The sequence below is a fragment of the Podarcis melisellensis genome (assembly GCF_964234715.1).
Source record: "Podarcis melisellensis genome assembly, chromosome: 10".
Classification (NCBI taxonomy): domain Eukaryota; kingdom Metazoa; phylum Chordata; class Lepidosauria; order Squamata; family Lacertidae; genus Podarcis; species Podarcis melisellensis.
The window spans coordinates 58,541,174-58,567,096 of NC_138542.1; the positions used below are offsets into that span (position 1 = coordinate 58,541,174).

At 43.3% G+C, this 25,923-nt stretch overlaps 1 protein-coding gene across 15 annotated transcripts in view; it reads left to right on the top strand.

The window, feature by feature from the left end:
* CACNA1C (calcium voltage-gated channel subunit alpha1 C) overlaps window positions 1-25,923 on the top strand; it is a gene marked incomplete at its 5' end in the record, with an annotated part of 525,599 nt that overhangs the window by 25,458 nt on the left and 474,218 nt on the right. The window contains one exon of one of the 15 annotated variants that reach the window (XM_081926674.1): window positions 21,068-21,181. The exons of the other annotated variants lie outside the window; for them this stretch is intronic. Coding sequence (XP_081782800.1) covers window positions 21,178-21,181 — 4 coding nt within the window. Of the gene's footprint in view, window positions 1-21,067; window positions 21,182-25,923 lie in introns of those variants that run through there. 15 annotated transcript variants of the gene reach the window in all.

The following is a 25,923-nucleotide window of genomic DNA, read 5'->3' on the forward strand; positions in this document are numbered from 1 at the left end:
AACAATGGGTGTTTGCTAAACTCAGGCAGGTCAAGAGTCCAGCTTCCTGCCTTACCAGCTAGCCAGAATTGCAGCTGTTTGCAATTCTAACCAACCTACTAAAGAGGTCTCACTCTGTCTTTTATAACATGCATTTGTTTTCATATTTCAAAACTACAAACCATGTTTGGGCACCTTGGCAAAAAAGGTGGTTTCTAGGGGGATGCATACCCCTAAACATTTTGTGAATCTAATGGAAGAAACTAATTTTTAAAACTTTTTGGTTTCTTCCTTAGCACGGTGAATCATCACCATGTTTCCTGCCATACGCTTCCTGCCTTAAGGAATGCAAAGATAAGAAAGACGTGTATAAGCAGGAAGACACATAATAAGGAAGTGCTTAGCTAGCAGAAAGACACGTATGAGGAAGTGCTTAGCCAGCAGATAGATGTGCCATATAAGGGAATAAGTTGAACATTTGCCAGCTGATTGGGGAAAATTTGAGGAAGGAATGGGAGGGGGGGAAATGCTCAAAAGGTATAAGAAGGCTTGCTGAAATGTATTTCTACACAGCCAGTTTGCAGGAGCGATCCTGCTGGTTGTCACTGTGCGCAGTTTGCAATAAACTCTTTTCTCCAAAGAAGAAACTTTCCTGGTGCTTTTTGCTCTCTCTCTTCGGCACTGGGGACGCGGGCAAACGATTCCCTGGCAAGGACAAGGTTCAGCCTTCAGTTTGGTGCGTTGGCCGGGAATCTTTGCCCCACCCCAGAGGGCCGGGGAGGGCCAGGCTCGACCTCGGTGAACAGCTCGGATCGGCGTTTTGCAGGCTCCAAGCGCGCACCCTGCCAATTCGTGGGGGGAACCAGCCACACCGCTCCGGAGTGGAGACACAGGTCGAGGGAGAAAAGAGAACTGGCCAGAAGGGGTCTGCAGCGAAAAAAGGTAAGCCCAAGGGAAAGGGCGAGGCCTGATCAGCCTCACCTGGCTGTGGCAGTACAGTGCCAGCCAGGAACAAGGGGATTGGTTGTGCAGTACAGTGCCAGCCACCAGGAATAAGGGGACTGGTTGTGCAGGAGAATGCCACCGGCATAAATTTGGAACAGAGGAAGGAGGGGAAATTATATTGATGTGATTTGTATGTTGTGTGTGTTGCATGTCAGATACTCCGGTGATTGAATTGTCGAGTGTGGGCCGGGGTATTAGTGCCCCTTGGTCGAGCGATTGCAGGGTTGTGCGTTTTCTGCCAGGGCGACCTCGTGCAGGCCACAATCTGTATTATTTGGTGTGTGAAAGAATTTATAACCCAGTTAGGAGAGGAGTATCTGAAGGGAAAAAAAAAAATGGGGTCTGGGGCAAGCCAATGTAGTCCCCTGGAATGCTTTTTAAACAATTGGAAAGCCGCCACAAAAAATGATGACTGGGGAATTAAATTAAGAAGACAGAGAATGAAGACATTGTGTGAAGTTGATTGGCCCTTACAAGGAGTTACTTGGCCTTCAGAAGGAAGCTTTGATTTGCAGCTAATCAGTCCATTATATCAGAACATCTTGAATGTCCACCCAGACCAGATCCCTTATATTTCTACTTGGAAAACCAATGTAGAGAAGAACCCACCATGGTTGAAAGCCTGCCGAGGCAACGCCCCACAGAGTGCAGTTTGTACAGTTCGACCGGCAGGGAAGTCAGAAAGGCCCCCAGTGATACCAGACCAAGAAGAAGAGGAGGGAGGAATTATTAGACCACCTCCACCCTATGCTCCACCAACTGCCCCTCAGGCAAATCCACCGGACCCAGGTCCCCAGGCACTGGGAGGAGCTAGCCCCCAGCCTGAACCCTCCGAGGCTGATGAATCAGATGAAGAAGATGATGAGGAATTTTTAAAGGGATTACTTGAACTAGCAAAGAAAGGAAAAGGGTGGACTCAGTATCAGTCGATAAGATTGCAACGGTATGTACAACCTTATGCAGAAAAAGTAGATGTTGGTCCCCACTTGTTGGCCGCAGCAGAATGCCTCCCAACACAAGGGAAGAAATGGCAGAAGGAATGGATAGAAGCAGCAACCAGGGCGGCCCTCCATAAGTCCCATGAGGTGCAGAAAAAGGGTGGGGCTGGAATGATGCCTTTACGTAGAGTATATGATCCTCCGGCCCCCGCGGGACCTAACGGAGTGGTGCCCAATAGAACTTATACAGTTCAACATGTCCCCTTCTCTAGTGCAGATGTTTGTAATTGGAGGAACCAAAACCCTTCATTTGAGGAAAACCCAGCAAAAATAATTAAGCTGTTTGAGGGAATTTTCAAAACCTACAATCCCACCTATGATGATGTACAGTATTTGATGGATGCCCTGCTAACTACAGAGGAGGTTAGGCGAATTCATACTGAGGCTAGAACTCATCTGAGACAGCAACAAGTACAGGAGCCCAACATTGCCATTTTATACCCAGCAGAAACCCCAGATTGGGATTACCAAACTACCAATGGTCAGAACTCCCTCATTACCTATCGCCAGAATGTCTTAAATGGCATGAGAAGGGCAGCCAGGAAGCCTACTAATTTTGCCAAGATCAGAGAGATAATGCAAGGGAGTGAGGAGCCCCCAGGCGCCTATCTGGAAAGACTAAAGGAAGCTTACCGCCAGTATACCCCTGTAGACCCAGATGAGGTTGCCAATGCCCCGATCATAAAAACTGCCTTTGTAGCTCAGGCAGCACCCGATGTCCGCCGAAAAATCCAGAAGCACGAGGCTTTCATGGGCCACACCCTTGAGTGGATGTTAGAATTGGCTCAAACCACTTATAATCAGAGGGAGGAAGAGGCACAAAAGAAGAAGGAAAAATATCAAGCAAAAAAGTTGATGGCGTTACAGGTTACCACACCCACCCCTCATGAAAAAGGAAGCGCCCGGGGAGGAGGGAGAGGCCGTTTGGGGAGGAACCAGTGCGCCATCTGCCGGCAGGAAGGGCACTGGAAAAGAGAATGCCCACAGGCTCATTCAGGTGGAAGAGGACGAGGAGAACGAATCCCAGGGCCAACCCCCGTGGGACCTGGACAGGAACTGAGACCCTGGACATCGGCGAATGTCGGCAGGGGTAGAGGATGTGGACAGGGACCCCCCTGGCACCCCCCAGCCCAAAGGCAGTCCGGCGCAATGAGCCTGAGAGAGGAAGAGGAAGAATATTAGGACAGACCGGGCCCAGCTGATTTAGGTTCCCGTGAGCCCATGGTCAAAATACAAACAGGGAACCGAACCATCCCCTTCATGGTGGACACCGGAGCCACACACTCTGTTTTGCCAGTACCAGTATCCAAGCCCACCAAGCAAACAATTAATATAGTAGGAGCTACAGGCAAATCACAAAGAGCCCCATTCCTGCAATCTGTTGCCTGTCGCTTGGGCGGCCAAGTGGTCCAACACAAGTTTTTGTATATACCGGAGTGCCCCATCCCATTATTGGGCCGAGACCTGCTATCAAAATTGCAAGCCCAGATTTCTTTCCAACCAACAGGAGAAGTAACAATGACCACAGGGCCAGCAGGGGAATTCTCCTTAGAGGTACCTTTAAGGGAACACTGGCGCTTAATGATGGTAAAAGAAGAGGAGGGGATTATTTCAGAGGACCTCTTGCAAGAAGTTAACCCTGATGTGTGGGCAGAAGGCAACCCGCCCGGAATGGCAAAGAACATCCCACCTATAATAGTCAAGCCCAAACCATTCGCCAACCCTGTGGCTGTAAACCAATATCCTATCCCCCGAAGAGCTGCAGAGGGAGTATGGGTACATTTGGAACGGTTACTTCGCCATGGCATCCTGAGACAGTGTCAATCTCAGTGGAATACCCCACTCCTGCCGGTAAAGAAGGAAGATGGCACGTACCGTCCGGTCCAAGACCTTCGATTGGTCAACCAGGCCGTGGAAACCCTCCACCCCAATGTGCCCAACCCTTACACGCTGCTTAGTCTAATACCTCCTACTGCATGTTGTTTCACAGTATTGGACTTGAAGGATGCATTCTTCTGCTGCCGCCTGGCAGAGGAAAGCCAGCCCCTGTTCGTATTTCAATGGACAGATCCAGGAACAGGCACCAAGGTGCAATATACGTGGACGAGGCTTCCACAAGGGTTCAAGAATTCTCCAACCCTTTTTGGGGTAGCATTGGCATCGGACCTGTCTAGCTTCCCCACCAGCCCACGCAAAGTCTTGTTGCAGTACGTGGATGATCTTCTCTTGGCTTGTTCAGACAAAGACACGTGTATGGAAGCCACCAAGGATTTGCTGAACCATCTGGGTAGAGCTGGATACCGAGTATCTAAGAAAAAAGCCCAAATATGCCAACCCACTGTGAAATATCTTGGATTTGATATATCCTATCAGCGACGGACCCTAAGGGAAGAAAGGAAGCAAGCCATTATCCAGATTCCAGAACCAAAGAATCGCAGAGAACTTCGCGGCTTTCTGGGATCGGCAGGATTCTGCAGAATATGGATACCAGATTACAGCACAATTGCCAAGCCTCTGCATGAATCAACCAGAGGGACGGAAAAGGACCCCTTTGTGTGGGGAGAAGAGCAACAACATGCCTTCCAGGATTTGAAAAAGGCATTGCAGCAAGCACCAGCGCTGGGTATCCCAAATCCAGAAAAGCCTTTCTCCCTGTTTGTGGATGAAGACCAGGGAACAGCAAAGGGAGTGTTATGCCAGAAACTGGGAAGCTGGCAACAGCCTGTGGCATACCTATCTGAGCGCCTGACACCTACAGAACAAGGTTTACCGCCATGCATGAGAGCAGTTGTGGCAGTAGCTACCCTACTGAACAAGGCAGACAAATTTACTTTTGGCCAAGACACTGTTTGTGTGACCCCGCATGCAGTCCCAGCTCTACTCGACATGAAGGGTACCTATTTCTTCTCCCAAGCAAGGATGAGAAAGTGTCAGATGCTGTTGTTGCACCCGCGTTTGAAGTTCCAGGTTACCACCGCCCTCAACCCAGCTACCCTGTTGCCGGTAGGAGAAGGTGAGGAGCAGACGCACGATTGCATCGAAGTAATGGACGAGGTATATTCCAGCAGACCTGATCTCAAAGATGAGGCAAACCCCCATTGGCCTTCATGGTTTGTAGATGGAAGTAGTTTTGTTGAGGCTGGGCAACGGAAGGCGGGCTATGCAGTGGATCACCTGGAGGACCAGGTGATCGAAGCAAAGTCACTCCCGCCTGGAACATCGGCCCAGCTGGCAGAATTAACTGCGCTGACCAGAGCCCTGAGCCTGGCAAAGGGACAGAAAATAAACATTTACACAGATTCTAAGTATGCATTCCTGACTTTACATGCCCATGGAGCCTTATGGAAAGAAAGAGGTTTGCTTACCTCCAGAGGAAACCAGGTGGCCCACCCACAAGCTCTATTGAACCTTCTGGATGCTGTATGGGAGCCCGAGGCAGTGGCAGTTATCCATTGCTATGGCCACAAGACTGGACCAGGGGAAGTGGCCAGAGGAAATCGATTGGCAGACAGAGTGGCCAAGGAAACAGCCCGGGAACTGGCCCCCACCTTGGTTATCGGAGCACTGGTCCCAGAAGAGATTTTAAGCACCACTGATAAACCAGCTTACGCAAAGCAGGAAAAGGATACTGCAGACGCCCAGGAACTGACCTTGTCCAAGGAAGGATGGTACCTTACCCCTGATGACAGGATATGGATTCCAGAGTCTCTTTCTCGGCAGATAATTCAGAGGTACCATGATTCAACCCACATAGGACCAGATGCTACAACCAAGCAGCTGGGGAAGTGCTTCTATATATCCCACCTCTACCAACTGGCAGCCCAGATCTCCAGGAAATGCCTGCTATGCCAAAAGAATAATCCCAGAGCCGGACCACTGGCTCTCCCAGGGATTCAGCACAGTGGAACTGCACCTATGGAAGATCTTGTCATGGACTTTACTGAATTACCCCGTTGTGGACTGTACCGTTACCTGCTGGTGGCAGTGTGCACCTACACCGGGTGGGTCGAAGCATGGCCCACCAAGACTGAAAAGGCACTTGAAGTAACCAGGTGCCTGCTTAGGGAAATCATCCCTCGCTATGGATTGCCAAGGTCCATAGGATCTGATAATGGACCAGCATTTGTTCATGCAGTCCTACAGGGACTGGCAAAAGCGCTCCAGATCAACTGGAAGCTGCATACTGCTTATAGACCCCAGAGTTCTGGAAAGGTAGAGAGAATGAATAGAACTCTAAAGAATCAGCTGTCCAAGCTGACGCAGGAGACCGGGTCTAATTGGGTGGCCATGTTGCCCTTAGCATTGCTCAGGGTCCGCAGTCTCCCTTCAAAGCGGACCCACTTGTCACCCTTTGAGGTTTTGTTTGGGAGACCAGTCCCATATGTTAGAATGTTAACTCCATATGCTAGCCAGGATATGCAATTGAATAACTATGTGCAGTCACTCTCCCAAGTTCTCTCCTGTTTCCACAGGTGGACCCAGGCTCGCACCCCATGTGTGTTAACTGAACCGTTCCATCAGTTCGAGCCAGGTGATGAAGTGTGGGTGAAAGACTGGCAGCGAGCCCCCCTACAGCCTTGCTGGAAGGGACCATACACTGTGCTACTTTCTACACCTACTGCTGTGAAGGTTGCTGGCATCACCCCGTGGGTCCACCATACTCGAGTAAAGAAAGCCATTTCAGACTGGACAGTTACACCAGATCCAGAGAACTCCCTTCGGCTGACTATCTCCAGACGCCTGGTAGACGACCGCTCTGCTGATATCACACCGGAAGCTGATATCTCTACGCACAGCTGAAGAATTGGATGGGAGGGGCGCCCGCGGGCAGCATCCCCAACGTAGAAACTTGCTCTCCAGCAAATTTAGAGGCACCAGTAGGTCTTTTGGTATTAGGACCAGAACCCCTTGATATAGTCACCCCATGTGTCAGGCTGTTGCAGGGGTGGATATATTCCTGTGGGTGCATGTTAATATATGAAGAGGGAGAGGTCCCTTTTGGATATAATATTTTGGAAAGACAGCACGAGGGCCCAGCCCATCAACAAGGGATTATAGGGAAATTGCTCCATATAGTGGGTGCTTCAGCAGAAAAGTGGAAAGTCACCCCTGAGGCCCGGAGAATAATTGAATACGAATATCAGTGGGCCCTTCAGCGATAAGAAGAAAAGCTAGAAATGACCCCCGAATATTGGTGGGTGGGAGTTATCTCAACCGCCCTTGCCATATGGATGTGCCTTTTCTTTTGCTGGCATGAACGTCATAGGTTCTGCGGGAGGCAACAGCCAAATCCTTCTACCCCCTTGATGATCCTCCTAGTATTCCTCGTTCTCATAGTTGTAGGAGACAAGGAAGGTGCTGCACCTGGTGAACATGGGCAGATGGGGACTAGATTATTGAATAAAACATCACGAGGAGAAAATTATCATAAGATGTGGAAAGACAATATTTATATCAAGGATATGTTTAAGTTCACCACAATGTTAAATCTCTCCAATTGTTGGCTGTGTATGCATATACCACCTTATGCTCAACGGCCAGGTTTGATGCTACATGGAATTCCCATTGATGATATCTATAATGTAAAAAATAGAAAAAACCCTGAAGAAGCTCAGTGGCCACCCGTAAAATTGGCCCTGTCCGAGCCAGCTTTTATTTGTTTAAAATTCTCTGAAGGGTCAACCCCACGAGGGATTTATCCTGATTGCTTATATGTATTGAATTTTGTATTTAATAGGACCTGCTCTGCCTTTGTTAATTATGGAAATACCTCACGGTGTTATCAATCCGATACTAGCGCCAAGTTAATGACTGATATGCACCACCTCCACAAAAGCTCTAGATCCAATTCTTCTGTTCAGCCCCTATTAAATTTCACCCAGGAGTTATGGCACGTAAGCCTTCTGTTTTCACAAGCTTTCAAATGGTCGGAGCAACAACGAAACACCAGTCACCTTCTTCCGGAAGAACTCTGGCTAATTTGTGGCGATGCAGCATTCAAATCTATTCCCCGAGATCTTACTGGAGTTTGTACCCTAGGAGTGGTGGTTCCCCTTTTATATAAGATAGGAGAGTTACCAACATCTCTCAGACTGCGTAACCGCAGGGCAGTGAATACCCCTATTAACCACTATGTTGGGACCCAGGTATCGCGGGGCCTACTACCTTCCTTAGGGGCAGCCATGAATTATAGAGATCTTCATTTGCTCGCCAATTGGACAGAAGGGCTATTTAATGATACCATTAAGGCACTAAAGGACCTCAATCAAGAGGTGTCTGCTATGCGGGAGGTCGTTTTGCAAAATCGTTATGCTTTAGATGTAATGTTGGCTTCAAAGGGAGGAGTTTGTGCGTTAGTTCATTCTCATTGTTGCGTGTTTATCCCAGATAATAATGTCAGCATTTCGGCCACAATCGACCACATGGAAACAATGATAGCTGAAAACCCGCTAAAAAATACAGAAGGTGATCCATGGAATTGGTTATATTCTTGGCTCCCCGATGGTGGTTGGATCAGGCATATTATGGTATTGATAGCAGGGCCGCTTATAATCCTTTTGCTTTTCTGCTTCTGTATTCCCTGCTTGATGCAATGTATGCAACATATGATGGAAAAGATGATATCCCGCACGATGGGACCTCGTGTAATTGCTTTTATGAGAGAATATAGACCCTTACCCCAGAACGAATCTAAGTAATAGATTGTTCATAAAAAAGAGGAGGGAGTGAAGGGAGAAGGAAGGGTTAATAAGGTAAAGAAGCTAAAAGCTGTGGTTAGGCAGAAACCGCAAATGCGTCAGCTCTGTAGGCCAGAAGTTGCTTCCTGTTTTCAGCTCTGCAGACTGGGAGCTGTTTCCTGTTTTCAGCTCTGCAGACTGGGAGCTGTTTCCTGTTTTGTGTTTCCTGTTTTAGAAATATTTTTAGAAATGCAAGACATACATGCAGGGCATGGGAAGGATTTCTTTCTGCCTTCTCTGTACCATTGTATCTTGTAGGGGTTGCTCTCAAATATTTCCTGCAGTAAATTCCTGTATTAATCCTGTTTTTGCAGTTGCAAACAATGGGTGTTTGCTAAACTCAGGCAGGTCAAGAGTCCAGCTTCCTGCCTTACCAGCTAGCCAGAATTGCAGCTGTTTGCAATTCTAACCAACCTACTAAAGAGGTCTCACTCTGTCTTTTATAACATGCATTTGTTTTCATATTTCAAAACTACAAACCATGTTTGGGCACCTTGGCAAAAAAGGTGGTTTCTAGGGGGATGCATACCCCTAAACATTTTGTGAATCTAATGGAAGAAACTAATTTTTAAAACTTTTTGGTTTCTTCCTTAGCACGGTGAATCATCACCATGTTTCCTGCCATACGCTTCCTGCCTTAAGGAATGCAAAGATAAGAAAGACGTGTATAAGCAGGAAGACACATAATAAGGAAGTGCTTAGCTAGCAGAAAGACACGTATGAGGAAGTGCTTAGCCAGCAGATAGATGTGCCATATAAGGGAATAAGTTGAACATTTGCCAGCTGATTGGGGAAAATTTGAGGAAGGAATGGGAGGGGGGGAAATGCTCAAAAGGTATAAGAAGGCTTGCTGAAATGTATTTCTACACAGCCAGTTTGCAGGAGCGATCCTGCTGGTTGTCACTGTGCGCAGTTTGCAATAAACTCTTTTCTCCAAAGAAGAAACTTTCCTGGTGCTTTTTGCTCTCTCTCTTCGGCACTGGGGACGCGGGCAAACGATTCCCTGGCAAGGACAAGGTTCAGCCTTCAAAGCAGGGCAATGTAATGTACTATTATTTAGAGATGGAGTGAGTAACCTTTTTTTCTATTATGGGCTGCATTTCCTCAGGGGTAATTTGTTTGTGGTGGTGGGTCATTTTCTCTCTCTTTTCTCTGCAACCCTCTTTTTTATATCTCTTGATATCCCCCCCCCCCAACTTTCTACCAATTCCTACTTCTATCTCTCTTTTCTGCCTTCTTCCTTCTGTCGGCTCATCAGGCTACCAGTGGAAGAAGTGATCACTCTTGCCAGAGGTTATTTTCATGTACAGAAGCCCTCCTTTTCTCTCGCCACCAATACACAATTATTTTTAAACTGAAGATATCAGCAACTGCAATATGTTCAGACCAACATTCCTCCTTTTCAGAACATATAGACAGTCTCTATAATGTTATAAGTATGGCACTGGACAGTCCATTAAATTATGTCCGACTTGCCTTGGTTATGGGACTTCCAAAATAGTGTGTCATCTGTTTTCATCACTGAGTGTATTTGAGGCTAAAGGGACATGGAAGAATCTATTCTACAAGGTAGTTTACTAATCACTGTGTTTGTTAATACTGTCATGACAACCTGTTTCTAGGTCATGGTTTTGTGGGGAGCAGAGCAGCTCACTCACTGCCAATACTGAGAGTCAGCTCTTGGCACAAGCAGATGATTTGCAGATAACTGGAAGAGTACCACACAGAGAGTCATAAATGACTCACCCAAAGGGGACACAGGGTAAGGCAAAACCCAGATGAGATGCAACCCAGAGAGATGCAATGACAGGACATGTTCAAACCTGCTTGAGTGAAGCCCTCTGTGGAAACTCTGTGGTGGGGCTTTTTATGTTACTCGTTGGTGTTAGAAAAAACACACTGAACACATTCACACCTGCCCTTTTTCAATATTATTCCATAGGTATCAGGGCTGAACCATTAAACTTCAAGTTAAATTAGCCCTGGATCTAATTAGTATCTAAATGTGAGGGACCCTTTGAGCTTGAGACCCCAGTCCAAATGGCCTTCCTCCCCAGGTGGAGTGGATGCAAAGCCTAGCAGGACAGCTTACTCTATGGCCTTAACTCCTTCATGCATTAATTAGAGTTAAGCATGTGATTATATGAGGCTGGATATATCCCACATATATGAGAAAAAAGTAGTTGTGAATGAATGGTGTGTATGTTTTGGCCCTGAACCAAGGGAATTTGGTTCTTGACAGGGGAAAGCTTCCCTATGTCTACCCTAAGGGCATCCAATGGGCCACTTTTGTAATAGAATACTAGGATAGTTGGGCCTTTGGTCAGATACAGCAAGGATGTATTCCATGGCTACAGCTTCATGCAGTAGAAAAATATGCGCCTGCGATTGTGGAAATTGTTGCTAAGGAGCTGCTGGTGTAATCGATGGACATTCCATTTTATAAGACATGCTCTCCGAGTACATCTCTGAGGGCACTAGGAGAGCATTGTCTAAATAAGACCAAATTGATCGTGTGGATTATATAAAACAGTAACCAGTTCTGTAAATGGATGAAAACAACATTGCCCAAATGTTTTCAACAGTGTACCCTCCTCCACTGCACAGATGCCTGCTGCTGAACATTTCCTGCTTTCCTAATGGACAGAGTATGTTGCTTTCCAAAGGAAAGCCACCGTCACAAAGTAGGACATTTGTTCATCTAAAGAACCGGAGGAAAACAGCAGCTTCCTGAAAAATAACAGTTTGGCTAATTGGGTCACCCTGGGAGGGGGTCAGATGCCTGCAGATACCTGGCATGCCTGCTGAGCTTCTGAGCCTCTGCAGCTGATCGTTTATATTTTCAGATTGATTTTTTAATAAAAGCCTTTTGAGCTTTTGTTTCTCAATGGTTTCTCCCCGGACTTGTCAACTTAAGTCAAATATGAGATGTTTCATACATTGGTTCCCAATGGTTTGGATATGTTGTTGGTGCCTGATGAAACCCAACAATGGATGTAAAATATTAATATCTCATTCATAAATGATAAGTTTTTGTAAGTTAACCTTAAATACCATAAATAGTTGTTGTTTTTGTTACTTATAAGGTTATGCATAAGATTTTGTTACTCATAAGCAACATTAGGGGGCTATGAGGACTTAAACAAAATAAAAAACTTCCAGAGTACTAGCTGTGTTAATCTGTTGTAGCAAGAACAACAGAGAGAGTCTTGTAGCCTCTTAATAGCTAGCAGATTTATTATGGCATAAGCTTTCAAGGACTAGAATCTACCACATCAGATGCATGGAGTGCCATAGTGAGATGTTGTGTGTGTGTGTGTGTGTTTATTACATTTATATTCCACTTTTCCTCCATCATGCTCAAGGTTGTGTACATGATTCCGTACCTACCTCAATTTTATCATCACAACTACCTTGTAAGATAGTTTATGTAGAGGCAGAATTATTGGCCAAAGACCATGCAACAAGCTTCTTGAATGAGTGGGGGATGGAACCTCATTTTCCCAGGGTCTTAGTCCAATATACTAACCATTAAAGCATTACATCACACTGGCTCTCATATATATCAGGCATTGTGAGCAGAGCCTTAAGCAGGCACTGATGTATCTCTTATTTTAGTACAATAGGCTCCATTCTGTGGGATAACCAGCCTCATATAACCAACAGTTCTTAAGTCTAATTAATGCATGAAAAGGTGTGTTGGTTTGTTGGTTTGTTTATTGCACTTATATCCTGCCAGACTTAGCCTAGGTCACTTCCCCTGACCTTGGGATGAAAAGGGTAGTCAACTCTGTTCTTTCCCCAGTCTACCTAAGAAGCTTACTGTGTGAGGAGGTTTGAGCTGGTTGCTCCAGCTCAACTGCATGGCTCTCATCAGCTAACTTGTAACTAACTTAATTTTTACTGCTTGTGCAACTTTTCTGAAGCACATGGACCTGAACTTGGAAGAGTTTGCAAGTAAACTGATTTTTTTAACTTACCAAACATGTGGCCTTTTTCCTATGCTAGGGGAAGAGCGAAATTTTGGACAAGAAACTTTTTAAGGGAACATTTTGGAACTCACATGAAAAGGCATATTTTATAGGTATAACAGCCTATACAGTGGTACCTTGGGTTACATACGCTTCAGGTTACATACACTTCAGGTTACAAACTCCGCTCACCCAGAAATAGTACCTCGAGTTAAGAACTTTGCTTCAGGATGAGAACAGAAATCGTGCTCCGGCGGCGCAGCAGCAGCAGGAGGCCCCATTAGCTAAAAGTGGTGCTTCAGGTTAAGAACAGTTTCAGGTTAAGAACGGACCTCCGGAACGAATTAAGTACTTAACCCGAGGTACCACTGTATATAAAATTTGCACCAACACATTCAAGCCACATCAAAGCCAGAGATTTCCACACACAGAGATCCTGCACATAATATTTATATATTCCATCTAGGCAAGTAGCAGGCATTATCACTGTTCAAGGACACATTCCAGCCAGGCAAGAGTCCTCAATTAGGGTGCAGAGCAGGTCTGGCAAGTGTCTCAAGGGCTGGGCTGAGCAGGGGGACTGAATTGCTGCATTTAGCCCATGGGCTAGAAGTAGCTTACACATGATGTATAGGTATGGGGAATGTTTGTTATTCCAGCTGTTGCTGAACTACCATTCCTCTCAGCCCCAGCAAGCATGGCCAAGGGCCAAGGATGATGGGAGTTGTAGTTCAGCAATATCTGTTGCAGAGTATAGAACAGTGGGTTGTATCCAAGGCTATTCCTACACAGAGTAGACCCATTAAAATGAATAGCCAAGCCTAACACCATTTCAGTAATTTCAGTGGGTTTACTCTGAGCAGAACTTACTTGGATACAGCCCATTGTAAACACTGGGGTCAAAGTGCAAAGTGTGTTTGCAAAAAGGACGGTCTGTAATAATTCAACACAAGCTTAAATATGCAAAATACACATCTTAGTATGGTTAAATATAGTAACAGCTGTTGTGGGACAGAAAACCACTGCCACTGTTCAAGTTCAAACGAATAAAAAAAGAAAGATTAATTTTGTCTGATTAAAATAATTTTAATTGATCATATATCTGCTCTCCAATCGGTGAATCGGTCATCAGTTATGGTATATTTAAATAAGTGTGTTAGAAAAAAAGTGGCTTTATATGTTATGCAAAAACTGTGAGTGACAACCTGACATTTAATAAGCAAAGATTATCACTCTCTGTTGGAAAGAAAGGCCATTTCTATAATTTCCTGTTTCATTTCATATATTCCATTCACACAACCTCAACCAAATAGCCACCTGTGGCTGACAGGGATGGTTGGAGGTAAGGGATCTCTGCAAGCAGGCTCTGGAATGGGGTACAACAGGGGTCGAGTGAGACTGAGGTAAACCAATGGTAGGGTCTGGGAAGGGGTTAATCAAGAAGGAAGGTGGGAACAGCCAGGGCAGGGCAATGGCTGCAGGATATAAGGGGTGTGCAGAAGCAAGAAGGAAGGAGGACTTGAAGAAAGTTACCAAGGAAAGTGAACTGGCAAGGTCCAGGACAGTTGATGAGGAACTCTGACCTGTTTATTGAGCATTCATCCTGATTTGTTTGAGGGGAGATTAGACAACATCATCTATTATTGAACATTCACATTGATTTGTTTGTGGAGAGGTTAAAGGATTTTGCCTCAATCAAGTGTAATTCCATCACTTTCCTTATTGCAAAAAGTCAAACTTTGGGAGAAAGTGAAGTTGTTGCCCAAGGCCTCAAAACAGGGATAGCAGAGAAATTAAGATTCAACTTGCATTTAGAGATGAACCTTCCGAATTGGCAGCTTCTGAAACAATTTGAGAACTGAAACACAACCATTCTTCAGAATTCACACTTCTCAAAGTTATACAATGCTGTGCTCCAGCCAAGTGAACAAAAAATGCCTATACTGCAATAAAGCACTCCTTGAAATGCACATATTAGTGAAGATAACAAAGATGCATTATTTTAGGTGAATTGCCTTGCAAAAATGTGTGTGTTTGGCCAAATTACATATCCATGTTTATATTTGGAGAAATTTGCATGCAAATGCTAATGAATTTTCCCGAGGCCTTTTAAAATAAAATAAATAAACTGATGTGGAAATCTAAAGAACTGAAATTAAGATAAGGGAAAACTAAGAGAAACCAAAATTAACAGATTTACGCATCCTTACCTCCAAATCACCTATTACTGCACAACTTACAGTCCATGGGACTCTCAAGAGTCTCCTCCAGCATCATAATTCAAAAGCATCAATTCTTCAGCGATCAGCTTTCTTTATGGTCCAGCTCTCACTTCCATACATCACTGCTGGGAAAACCATAGCTTTAACTATACAGACCTTTGTCGGCAAGATGATGTCTCTGCTTTTTAAGCTGCTGTCTATGTTTGTCATCACTTTTCTCCCAAGAAGCAGGCGTCTTTTAATTTCATGACTGCTGTCATCATCTGCAGTGATCATGGAGCCCAAGAAAGTAAAATCTCTCACTGCCTCCATTTCTCCCAATTTCTATTTGCATACCACCATTCTATAGTGCTACGCCAAGGGTGCTTTACAAGCTGAAGAAACAAAATCTACAACCAAAATTAATATTTAATTAATAATTAAAGCTTCCCGCACTGATTCTCAGCAATGTAAACAGAAGCCATTCTTTTTAGTGTTTGGGTGCATGCTTCATTCATGCTGGGTAGGAGATGCAGATAATAGAAAAATGCATGGCCTAAAGCAGTTGTGCTGGCTATGAAAGATGGGAGTTGTGGTTTAAAATGTCTGGAGGGCAACAAGTTGAGGACAGCTGGCCTAATGAAGGTTTCCCTACTCTGAGAATAACCTTCAATTGAGAATACATAGTTCTGCTTGAAATGCCTCTCCCTTCTCTTTCTGAGTCTTTGCACACAACTGGAGAACTAGAGTCTGGCAACCTGATTCTCAAGTGAGGGCAATGCCTGTTCAGGCATTGTTAATAACTGTTACTGGGCCAAGTTGGTCAGCAGCTATCAGCTTCATCATAATGTCAAGGAACAGTGTCAAGCCAGTTATGAAGCTCATGCTTATTCATACATAAAGTTCCAAGTTCAATCCCTGGCACATGGAGAATGCCTCTAAATATCATTTGCCGGGAAGTAATAGCTGGAGGCAGCTGTTCCCTTGATGCCCTGATTGTGGGTTTGCAAGATTCTTCTGGTTGGCCCATGTGGGAAACAAGATGCTGGAAAAGATATGCCTTTGGCATGATCCAGCAGGACTGGTTTATGTTATTATCTCAACTAGCAAGGCTAGGAAAGGCTTGGAGTGCTTGCTTCCAGTCTGAAAAGATAATACTCAGCTAGGAGAACCAATCTGCTTTAAGGTAGTTTCATAGGTAAGAGTAATTTTTGGGCGCTATTACATAATGTAGGAAGAACAGGAAGGATAAATGACCGCCCTGCTCACTTTTTTCTTTTCTTTTCTTTTTTCTATCCAGAATTTAACTTTTGCATCTTCCTTTGTACTCAGTGGCACAGGCTGAATCTTCCTGTCCACCTGCTCTGTATAATACATATAACATCCCAAGAAGCCACCCTGAGCTGAATGGGCAGCATTTTTCCGTGGCGATATCCCACACAATCACATTATGTGAATACTGTGTGAATACTGTACTACAACATGTGAGCAGGACAGGGTCTCCTGTCCTTGGCAGGGTGACAGTCAGGTAGGAAAGACTTGTACCATCAGCCCTGACCATGTGGTCTGGAATGTTTGCACATCAGAATAGTATGGAATACTCTGGAAAGCAGATCCCGTATGCCTGTGAATGAAACTATTGCCCCAAATCAATATATTACATTAAAGTTGAATGGCTTGTTTGAATCCAATGCTTGGGACCCCCACCCCCCACCTTCATATTTTTCTTTACCAAAACAAAAACAAAAACTGTCACAGGAACCATCAATTTAAACTGGGACAACAGTGTCAAAGGAGGATGGTTTATTTATTTAATTTCCTGTGCCGCTTTACCACTGACTATCACCCCCGACCCCACCAAAAAACACATCTTATTTGTCACAGGATCAAGTCTGAGATGGAGGATAGGTGAAAACAGCATCAAGAGCAGACAGGCAGGCTAAGGGAAGATCAAGATCTGAAATTCAGGGAATGGTGCTTGCTTAGGACTAAAGTTCACAGAGTTAAGATGCAGGCGGAACTAAGCAGAAATGAAGTTTCAAAAGCAAGCAGGCAAGACAAAACAAAGGAAATCACACTTCCCATAAGGCACAGTCAGCTTGTTTCGAGTAAAAGATGTTAACCAGACAATTAGTAGCCTCTTCCTTTTGCAGAGTACTGTACATTGAAGGCAGGGATCAAAGAAGCAAGGCAGCCAAATTAGTCCTAACGGTACATAGGAGACTGCCAGTTACAGCTGGACCATTTGTCTATTTAGCCCAATATTGTCAACTTTGAGTGGCTGAGGCTTGCCAGGTTCTCTCCCATTTTATAGGTGATTTTTGCGAAACTTTTTTAGAAGTTTTTTTCCCAGCAGGCATTGAATTGCCTTTTGCTGAGCAGGTTGATGCAGAAATTTAGCAGGTGAAACTTTTTCTGGCATGGAAATAAATAATATGATTGCAATGAGTTTCACTTGTTTAATTTTAAGTGTCAGGCTGTTTTTGAAAACACAGAAGATAGGACAGAAAAAACGCTGATAACTCTTAAAGTCAGGCAACATTGTTTTTGAAAACCTCCAGATATATGGGTGATGGGACTGCTAAAAGAGTATAATCAGAGAAAGAGAGAGAAAGAGACTAATGGTGTGCACATACAGTTCTCTACTAGACATCAGGCATTGTTTCATGTGCTAATTTCTGCATGTTTCAATAATAAATCACCCTGCACTCCATGAACCTCATTTCCACCCAGCTGTGAACATATCAGCTTGCACAGTGTCTCACAGATGGAGGAGGAAAGACATGGAGAGATGTGAGCACAAATGTCCTTATTTACTTTGCCTGTTGGCTTCAAAGTCGAAGGTGGAATAAAAAACAGAATTTATATAACAAACGTACAAATAGTATATTTTTAAAGGAAGAGATTGATCTTTTAGCTTTTCATGTGACTTCTGCATTTATGTGACATACTGTGGAATTCTAAGCTTGCAAAGTTACAGTAAATGGCACTTAATGCAACCTAAGGCTGTAACTGTATGCTCACTTATTTTGGAGTAAGGCCCATTTAACTTAGTGGGCTTACTCTCAAGTAAATATGCATAGAATATGGATTTTAGGCTGCAATCCAAGCTTCTCTTCTCTGTGAGTAAGTCCCATTGAATTCAGGGAGACTTTTGAGTAGACATGGTTAGGATTGCACCCTAAATCCCATTTAGCTGCAGTAGGACTTGCTTCTGAATGAACATAGTATTGCAGAGTATGCTTGCAATCTTCTATGACTAGAAACAGCAGAAATGCATTTGAAGAGACAAGGTCAGCACCATCTAAGTGTCCCTGGGAAAGCATTCTATATGTAGGGTGCCACCATTGTAAAAACTTTATGTGTTGGGTATTAAATCAATTGAACACGTGTGATTTACTTTGTGTAAATGTAGTCAATCGAAAAATCGCTTTGGAGTTTTCCTAAAAATAGCTCAACAACTTTCGGGTTTTTACTTTTTGAAATATGTCAACCCTAGGTGTGCATAGGATGAGGCTGCAAGATGAGTGCACATGGAATATACAAAACTGCAGAAAAGGATTTTAGAATGAATAAATCAAGTTGATTTATTGTATTGCATTTTGTATCTTTTCACTACTTGGGGAGCCTTCCGACCAAAAAAGTAGAATACAAATAAACTTTATTACTGATGATATTAATAGGGTTGCTCCCTTGTTGAAGTTTGAGTGTCGGCCAAATAATTTGCTTAGCCACCTGGCTTGTAACTAGTTAATCAATTAAATCTAAATAAAGGTGCTTTAGTGTAACATTTTCAATATCAGTATTTTTTTGAGATATTGAAGGAAATTAAAAACAGGGCTCATTCACACTTACCTTTTGCCCTATGCTTGACAGGCATAAGTCTACGTCCTGGTCTGTGTCCAAGCACTTTTTTGCCCTGCAAAACTTGCTCTTGAATGCTGACTCGAAACAAATGGCAATTTGGGTTTTCTGTGGAATTTCGTTTGCTCTGATTCAGCAGTAAAGAGTGGGTTTGTGTGGGGGAAGTGCCAGGGCAAAAAATAAAAAATAAAAAGTGCTCAGGCAAGGAGTTTTAAAGCATGGACCTGTGCCTAGAAATGCAGAGCAAAGGTAAGTGTAAACAACCCAGTCCTAAGTAGAGCTGGGTGTGCAGAAGTTTATTCAAATGTGGACAGCATACAATTGAGTTGACAGCTTAATAAAAGCTACTGCTCAATGTAAAAAAGGCCAGGATTTTCCTCTTTGCATTTCCTGTTATAGCAACACACTGGAATGACAACAGTCCCCAAATTTGCCCTTACTAATTAATCAATTAAGCTTTCATTTATGAATGCACAGGTTTAAAGTAATTAAACTTTGTAGCCAGATAAATTAACTCAGCATTGAAGCACATAATTCAGTTACTCTTGCTGCCTTTTTCATCATCTCTATGAAAATAATCTCCAAATTCTAACTTGATGGAGCAGCTACCTGTACAGTGGGACCTCGGGTTAAGTACTTAATTCGTTCCGGAGGTCCATTCTTAACCTGAAACTGTTCTTAACTTGGAGCACCACTTTAGCTAATGGGGCCTTCTGCTGCCGCGCTGCCGGAGCACGATTTCTGTTCTCATCCTGAAGCAAAGTTCTTAACCAGAGGTACTATTTCTGGGTTAGCGGAGTCTGTATCTTGAAGCGTATGTAACCTGAAGCATATGTAACCCGAGGTACCACTGTATATAGTTTGGAGAAGGTGCCAATCATCCAAAGTTCATGTGAGCGCAGAGTAAGAGCAAACTATGAGGAGGTGCTTGAGGTTTTTTTGGCTTGGTCACATGTCCCCTATACACAAAAGCAGGTTTGGTTTTTTTCTTTCTATTAGAACATATCCACACCATTCATTTAAAGCACATGGCTTCCCTCAAAGAATACTGGGGATGGTAGTTTGTTAAGGCTGCTTGGAATTGTAGCTCTGTGGAGGGAAAACTATAGTTCCCAATATATTTTGTAGGAAGCTTTAAATGTATAATGTGGATGAGACCTCAGATTTTAAGACAGCTGAAAGTAGGTTGAGGGAAGCATCCAGATTTACTCAGATTTAATTTCTCCCATTTGCATTGTTTGGCCAAGCAGCTTGTACAGGTCTTTGAAATAATATGAAACCAGTTTACGGGAGACAAAAGTGGGGTGAGATGAGGGTCCACACAACAATCAGCTTCTGACTGCTTTCTCTCTTTCAAACTGCCTTCAGCCTTGGATAAAAAAATACACATTCATCTGTATTTTTTAAATGTTATTTCGCCCTAGTGTCATTGGAAGAGCAAGGTGAAGTAAAGTTGTTGATGCCAAATTAGAATGAAATTGCTCTATATTGTTCTTTCCAATATATTGCTCTATTTTGTTGGTATTCTGGTGGACTTTTAGGTGCAGAGCCCATCCAGAATTTGGCTTGCCAGTTACCTCTGACATTTATTTTATATCTCCAGCTATCCAGTTCAATTATAGTTTAACAAGAGAAATGGGATATGATAGGCTTAAATTTAGCACTGGGGCTAATCAGATGTATTTCCATTGATTTTAGGTGGGATTATATCCAGTTACCCAAGGCTCAGTATGGCCTTATGTCTATCAGAGCATGCAGTGAAAGGGATAATAATTTAATTCCAACTGGTTAAGTCAGCTAACTATTTGACTAGATTGTTTCTAATTTTTGTTCTTATTGTATTGTTGTCACTGAGTCAAAACCTCTGCCAATTAAAAGTGTGGTTAGTTTCATCTTGGGGTGTGTGGGTGTGTGTGGGTGTGTGTGTGTGTGTGTGTGTGACAGAGAGAGAGAGAGAGAGAGAGAGAGAGAGAGAGAGAGAGAGAGAGAGAGAGAGAGAGAGAGCGCGCGCTATTTGTTTAAATGCAAGACAGGAAATCCACCTCAGTCACACAAAAAGGTGGGCGGGGACCAGCTGGCAGTTGTATTTTACTTCAACAGCGTTCCCTGCTGTACCTGAGGGCAGCAAGTTAGCTTAGGAGGTGTTGGTGACGTGGCCTACACGTCCCCTCACTGCTGCTACCACCCTGTTCTGCCCTGGAATCTAGGCCTGACCTGGTATCAGGCATGGAGCCCTCAGAAGATGAATCCCCCAAGTTGATGACTTTGAGAAATTGGGAGCGGGGGAGGAGACTGAATCCAGTGCTGATACCCCCCTGGGACTTTCTGAGGAAGGAGTGGAGCAATCCCTGCAATCCTTGATAGCGCAGGCTTCAGATCCAGGCTGAAAAGTGATGTCACTGTAGGAGTCGTTGGCCTATGTATGAGTAAGTAGTCTATTTGTGAGTAAGCAATCCTTGATACTCCTTCACTGCTAGCATGTGTGGGTTTGGAGGCCAGAGGATATAAGGCCTACCGTCCGAGTCTCCCAGTTGCTGGAAACAGTACAGGTACTGATGGCTTTATGTTCTGTTTCCTGAATGCCCTGTGAGATTGTCTCTGGATGATGTTTGGACAGAGACTGATTCTCTTTGCTTGATCTTGTTTAATGTGGATTTGTCCTCTTTGGTGAATGCTTGTATCTTCTGATGCTGGGACCCTAGTCCATGAGGGAATCACCTGGAGCATGATGCGGTCCCTCATACACACCACCTGAGATGGCTGCCTAACAGTAGAGAAGGTCCTGTCCTCCCCCCCCCCCCCAAAAAAAAACTGTTCTCCTCAACTGAGCTCTGATACTGGCTCAAGAGAGAATAAAACATTTGGGGGTGATGAGAGCTATAGAGAGGAGTGAGCTTTCTCATCTATGCACTCTTTGTTCTAAGGGTCTGGTGCACATGCAGCTAGCTGCATGTCCCTCACTCATAGTGTGAACGGGGCAGATCTGGCTCTAATCTGGTCCCCTGCTTTTGAGTTTGCCTGCAGCTGCTCTGGTATGTTCAGTGTGAGAATTAAACCCATCTATTATGACTGTTTGGTGTCCCTGATTTTACACAGAACTTACAAAAGCAGGCACAGTTCACTGCTGTTTATTAGCGACCTTGTCTTCTTCTCTGAATTATGGGCAGCCGTTTTTGATCACAGGGACCTGCTAGTCACACTTGTGATTCGGTCCATTGGCTTTTTGTTTTTGGCAGGTGGGATAGTAGTGAACATTTCCTAGGCCCCACTACAGCCATAAATTTGGGCAGAAAAAGAATGAATTATGGGTGGTGAAAGCTCAGGCATTTATGGAAGCAGGATTCCTTTCCCCCTTTCATTTCAAAAATAGAATCTGTACTAAAGAAGATTGGATGCAGTATTCCAGCCTGAAAAACAAAACCTAGGATTTTCCCCCCTGCAGCAAGCACTTCAAATCTGATATGAGAGAAACATTCTCACACATACCCCTCTTAAGTGTCTAGTTAAATTATAAGACAGAGCATTTTTGAAATATAAAAATAGAGCATGTATTGTTTCTGTGGTAGGGATTAATTGTTTCATCCCTTGTTTCAGAATAATTCTAACACACAATCAGGCACTGACATACTTTTCCTCTATCAATAAGAAACTATATTCCTGAGCCAAGAAAGAAAATATTGTTTGAATCACAAAGTAGACATGCAATATTATATTTAGAAGTTTGGCTAATATAAATGTCTCTCTTATGCAAAGTGAGAAATCATATTTGTTTCTTGGGGAAAGCCATGTGATTTTTGGAAATCAAAGGATGCCTTGTATTTATAAAATTATTAATACAGTTTATCTGATTCTTCCTCCAAGGATAAGTGGGCAGTAGATGTACCGGGGATCTGGATCAAGGGGGCAGGGCCCGCAGGGGTGGCAGGCAGAGGAGCAAGAAGAAAAGGGCAACCCCTGGGGGCTGCTGCAATCTCTTCATACTGTAGTTTGCAGCACCACCTGTCTGTGGCCAAACAAACTGTAGCATGAGGACGTTATTACATTTTTAATACTGTATATGTATAGACAGAAATGTGTGAACTTACAGGTGTACTGTTTAAGCCAGTTGTGACCTGTGTTGCTGAGAAGCCACACCAAATATTTTGCACATGTTTCCATAGATACAAATCTGCATCTTATAAATTAACATGTTTAGATGTAAATGTAGAATTCAAATATCAGAGAGGGTAAGGCAAGCAAACTCATTTCCCACCCAAATTATCCTAAAGTTATTAAGTGAGTTCATATTCTACTGTGCCACTCCTAGATGTAATGGGCAGGTCAGGAAGCTACCGTACATCTGGTCATGTTCTGTACAAGGGCCTTAATAGTGACAGCCACAAACAATTTGCTGTCTGAAATGGAGTCCAAGTGGTATGTTTTTCCACCCCCGCTAGGGCAAACAGTTTTTAATAAGGTCTTACAGTACCATTCAGGTACCAATTCCTGATTTCATCAGTTCCCCACTACCATGTCTGTTGTGCTGTTGTCTGAAGCACATTGCTTTGCCTCGTTGCTTGACAAGGTTAGCCTTGAGCCTTAGCAAGAAATAAGAGATAAAGCAGGAAGCTTTCCAAGGGCAAATAAGGTAGAAAAGTAGAAGCATGATAAACCATGTTATTATTAACAACTCTATCCTGACAAATTATCATGCTTAATTGTGCTTAAAATATGTGCTAAGAAGACTGTGCATCAAGGAGGACAAGACACTTAATCTTTCTGTTTCAGTCTGCATGCTATGCAGCTGATTTATTCATCCTGCATGAATTCAGAGTATCTGTCTTCATGAATCTTCCCTTTTGTCAAACCGGCTGCAAGCTTATGTGTATTGTCTAGTGGGCACAGTGTGTTAAATCCTGGACCTTGCTTCTGCCAATGTTCCCCCTCTAAGAAGCTCAGCCAATGATCACCAGATACCCTTCTGCTCCTCTTTTCTCTGTTACATCAGGACAGCCCATCTAATCGCTGTCAGGGACTTCAACACCTCCACCAAATCACTTACTACACTACAATATGGATTCTCCTAATGTGACTCCATTCTCTTTTAAACTGTGGAGTTTCTTTCTTAGACCTAGCTTTAAAATGTTTGATTTGGAAAATACATAATTCAACAGCCTCTGCGATTTTTATAAAATTTCATACCCTTACTTCACCATAAGGTCTCAGGCCATGGGAAGCTGCATTTTACTGAGTTAGATCATTGGTCCATCAAGCTTGTCTACACAATGAGTGGCAGCAGCTCCCTAATATTTCAGACAGGGGTCTCATCCAGCCCTATCTAGAGATACCGGGGATTGAACCTGGGACCTTCTGCATGCAAAGCAGATGCTCCTCCATGGACCTAGAGTCCTTCCCAATTTACAACAACCATAAAAAAATCATACAATCATAAAAACAAGTAAAATAGTTCCAAGCTAAAGTAGTGCCATATAGGTCAAACAAAACAGAAGTATGTCCCACAGAAACATCTGTCAGAGGTCAGGGCAAACAACAAACAAGAGAAGCTCTACAATGAAGATGTGTGTCTTCTCTCTCCTTCCCTCTCGTTTTTCTGTATTTTCTGGTGCCAAAAGATAATTGTTGCATCCATTTCTCTTTCTCACCATTTGTTCAACTGTTGGCTAACATTTTTGCATATGTCTGTTTTTCATTTGGATGGCAGAAGTTTGTGATCCATTTTATTCTGTTTTTGGCACTTTCCCCTAAGGAATACATTTTATTTTAAGCCTTTGAAGCCTGAGTTTTAAATACTTTCAGTATTTGGCCCAGTAAATACCATTGCTTGGCTTTCTCTAGCAGTAGGAAATTTCGAGCAGCCTTCACAGAGGCAAAAGGCATGATAGGATAATAGTCAGTATCCTTTGAATAAGCCATTAGCAGAGAGTGGATGTAGTACAGTAATCTATCTATATCTATCTATCTATCTATCTATCATCTATCTATCATCTATCTATCTATCTATCTATCTATCTATCATCATCATCTATCTATCATCTATCATCTATCATCTATCTATCTATATCTATCTATCTATCATCTATCTATCTATCTATCTATCTATCTATCATCTATCTATCTATCTATCATCTATCTATCTATCATCTATCTATCTATCATCTATCTATCTATCTATCATCTATCTATCTATCTATCTATCTATCTATCTATCTATCTATCTATCTATCTATCTATCATCTATCTATCTATCTATCTATCTATCTATCTATCTATCTATCATCTATCATCTATCTATATCTATCTATCTATCTATCTATCTATCTATCTATCTATCTATCTATCTATCTATCTATCTATCTATCATCTATCTATCATCTCTTATATCCTGCCCTTCCTAATAAAAGAACCCATAGTGGCAGTGGTTGAGAGCTGAGTTAAAAACGTAACTTCTGCCATAGAGTTGCTTTGGGAAATTCTCTCTTTCTCTCTCCCCTTCCATTCCTCATCTGTAAAATGAGAATAATGAGCTATCTCAAAAATTTGCTGAGAGGATAATAAGTTAGTTTGCATTCTACCTAGCAGCATTACAGGAACAGGTGACTACAGGAACAGGCGAGACAACATGACCCACTTACTTGGCCTTGCTGGATCAGCTGCCATTTGGTTCTTCCCCTCCCAGAACTGTTCCCGTCATAGGCCTTTCCACTTGGTCATGACAGTTATGTGGTTATATGAATTTGCTAATTTTCATCTTCTCTTTCTCCCTCCATTTTTGTATCAAATCTATTAGATTGTAAACCTGTGGACTGTCCCTGTGTTTTAATTTTATTATTATTATTATTAGTATTTTGGGTACTTTTCTTTCCCCACTACTTATTTTACCTCAGAAAAAAGGCTTGCCTGGATTGATGGCTTGTGAAAAGTGGGTTTTTTCAGGCCCAACAAAGCTCATGGCAAATGGGTGAGAAGCTGACAAGCAGACCATTCTGGGAAGGTAATGTTTTTTGCATCTACCAGTAAGTTTTTTCTTCTCATTCTGGAGATGCAGTAATGAGAGAAGCTTCTTTTGGGGGCAAAGCATCCGTCTGCATATAGAAAGCCCCAGGTTCAGTTCCCGGTAGGACTAGGAATGTTCCCTGTCTGGAACCTTGGAGAGCCACTGACAGGGCAG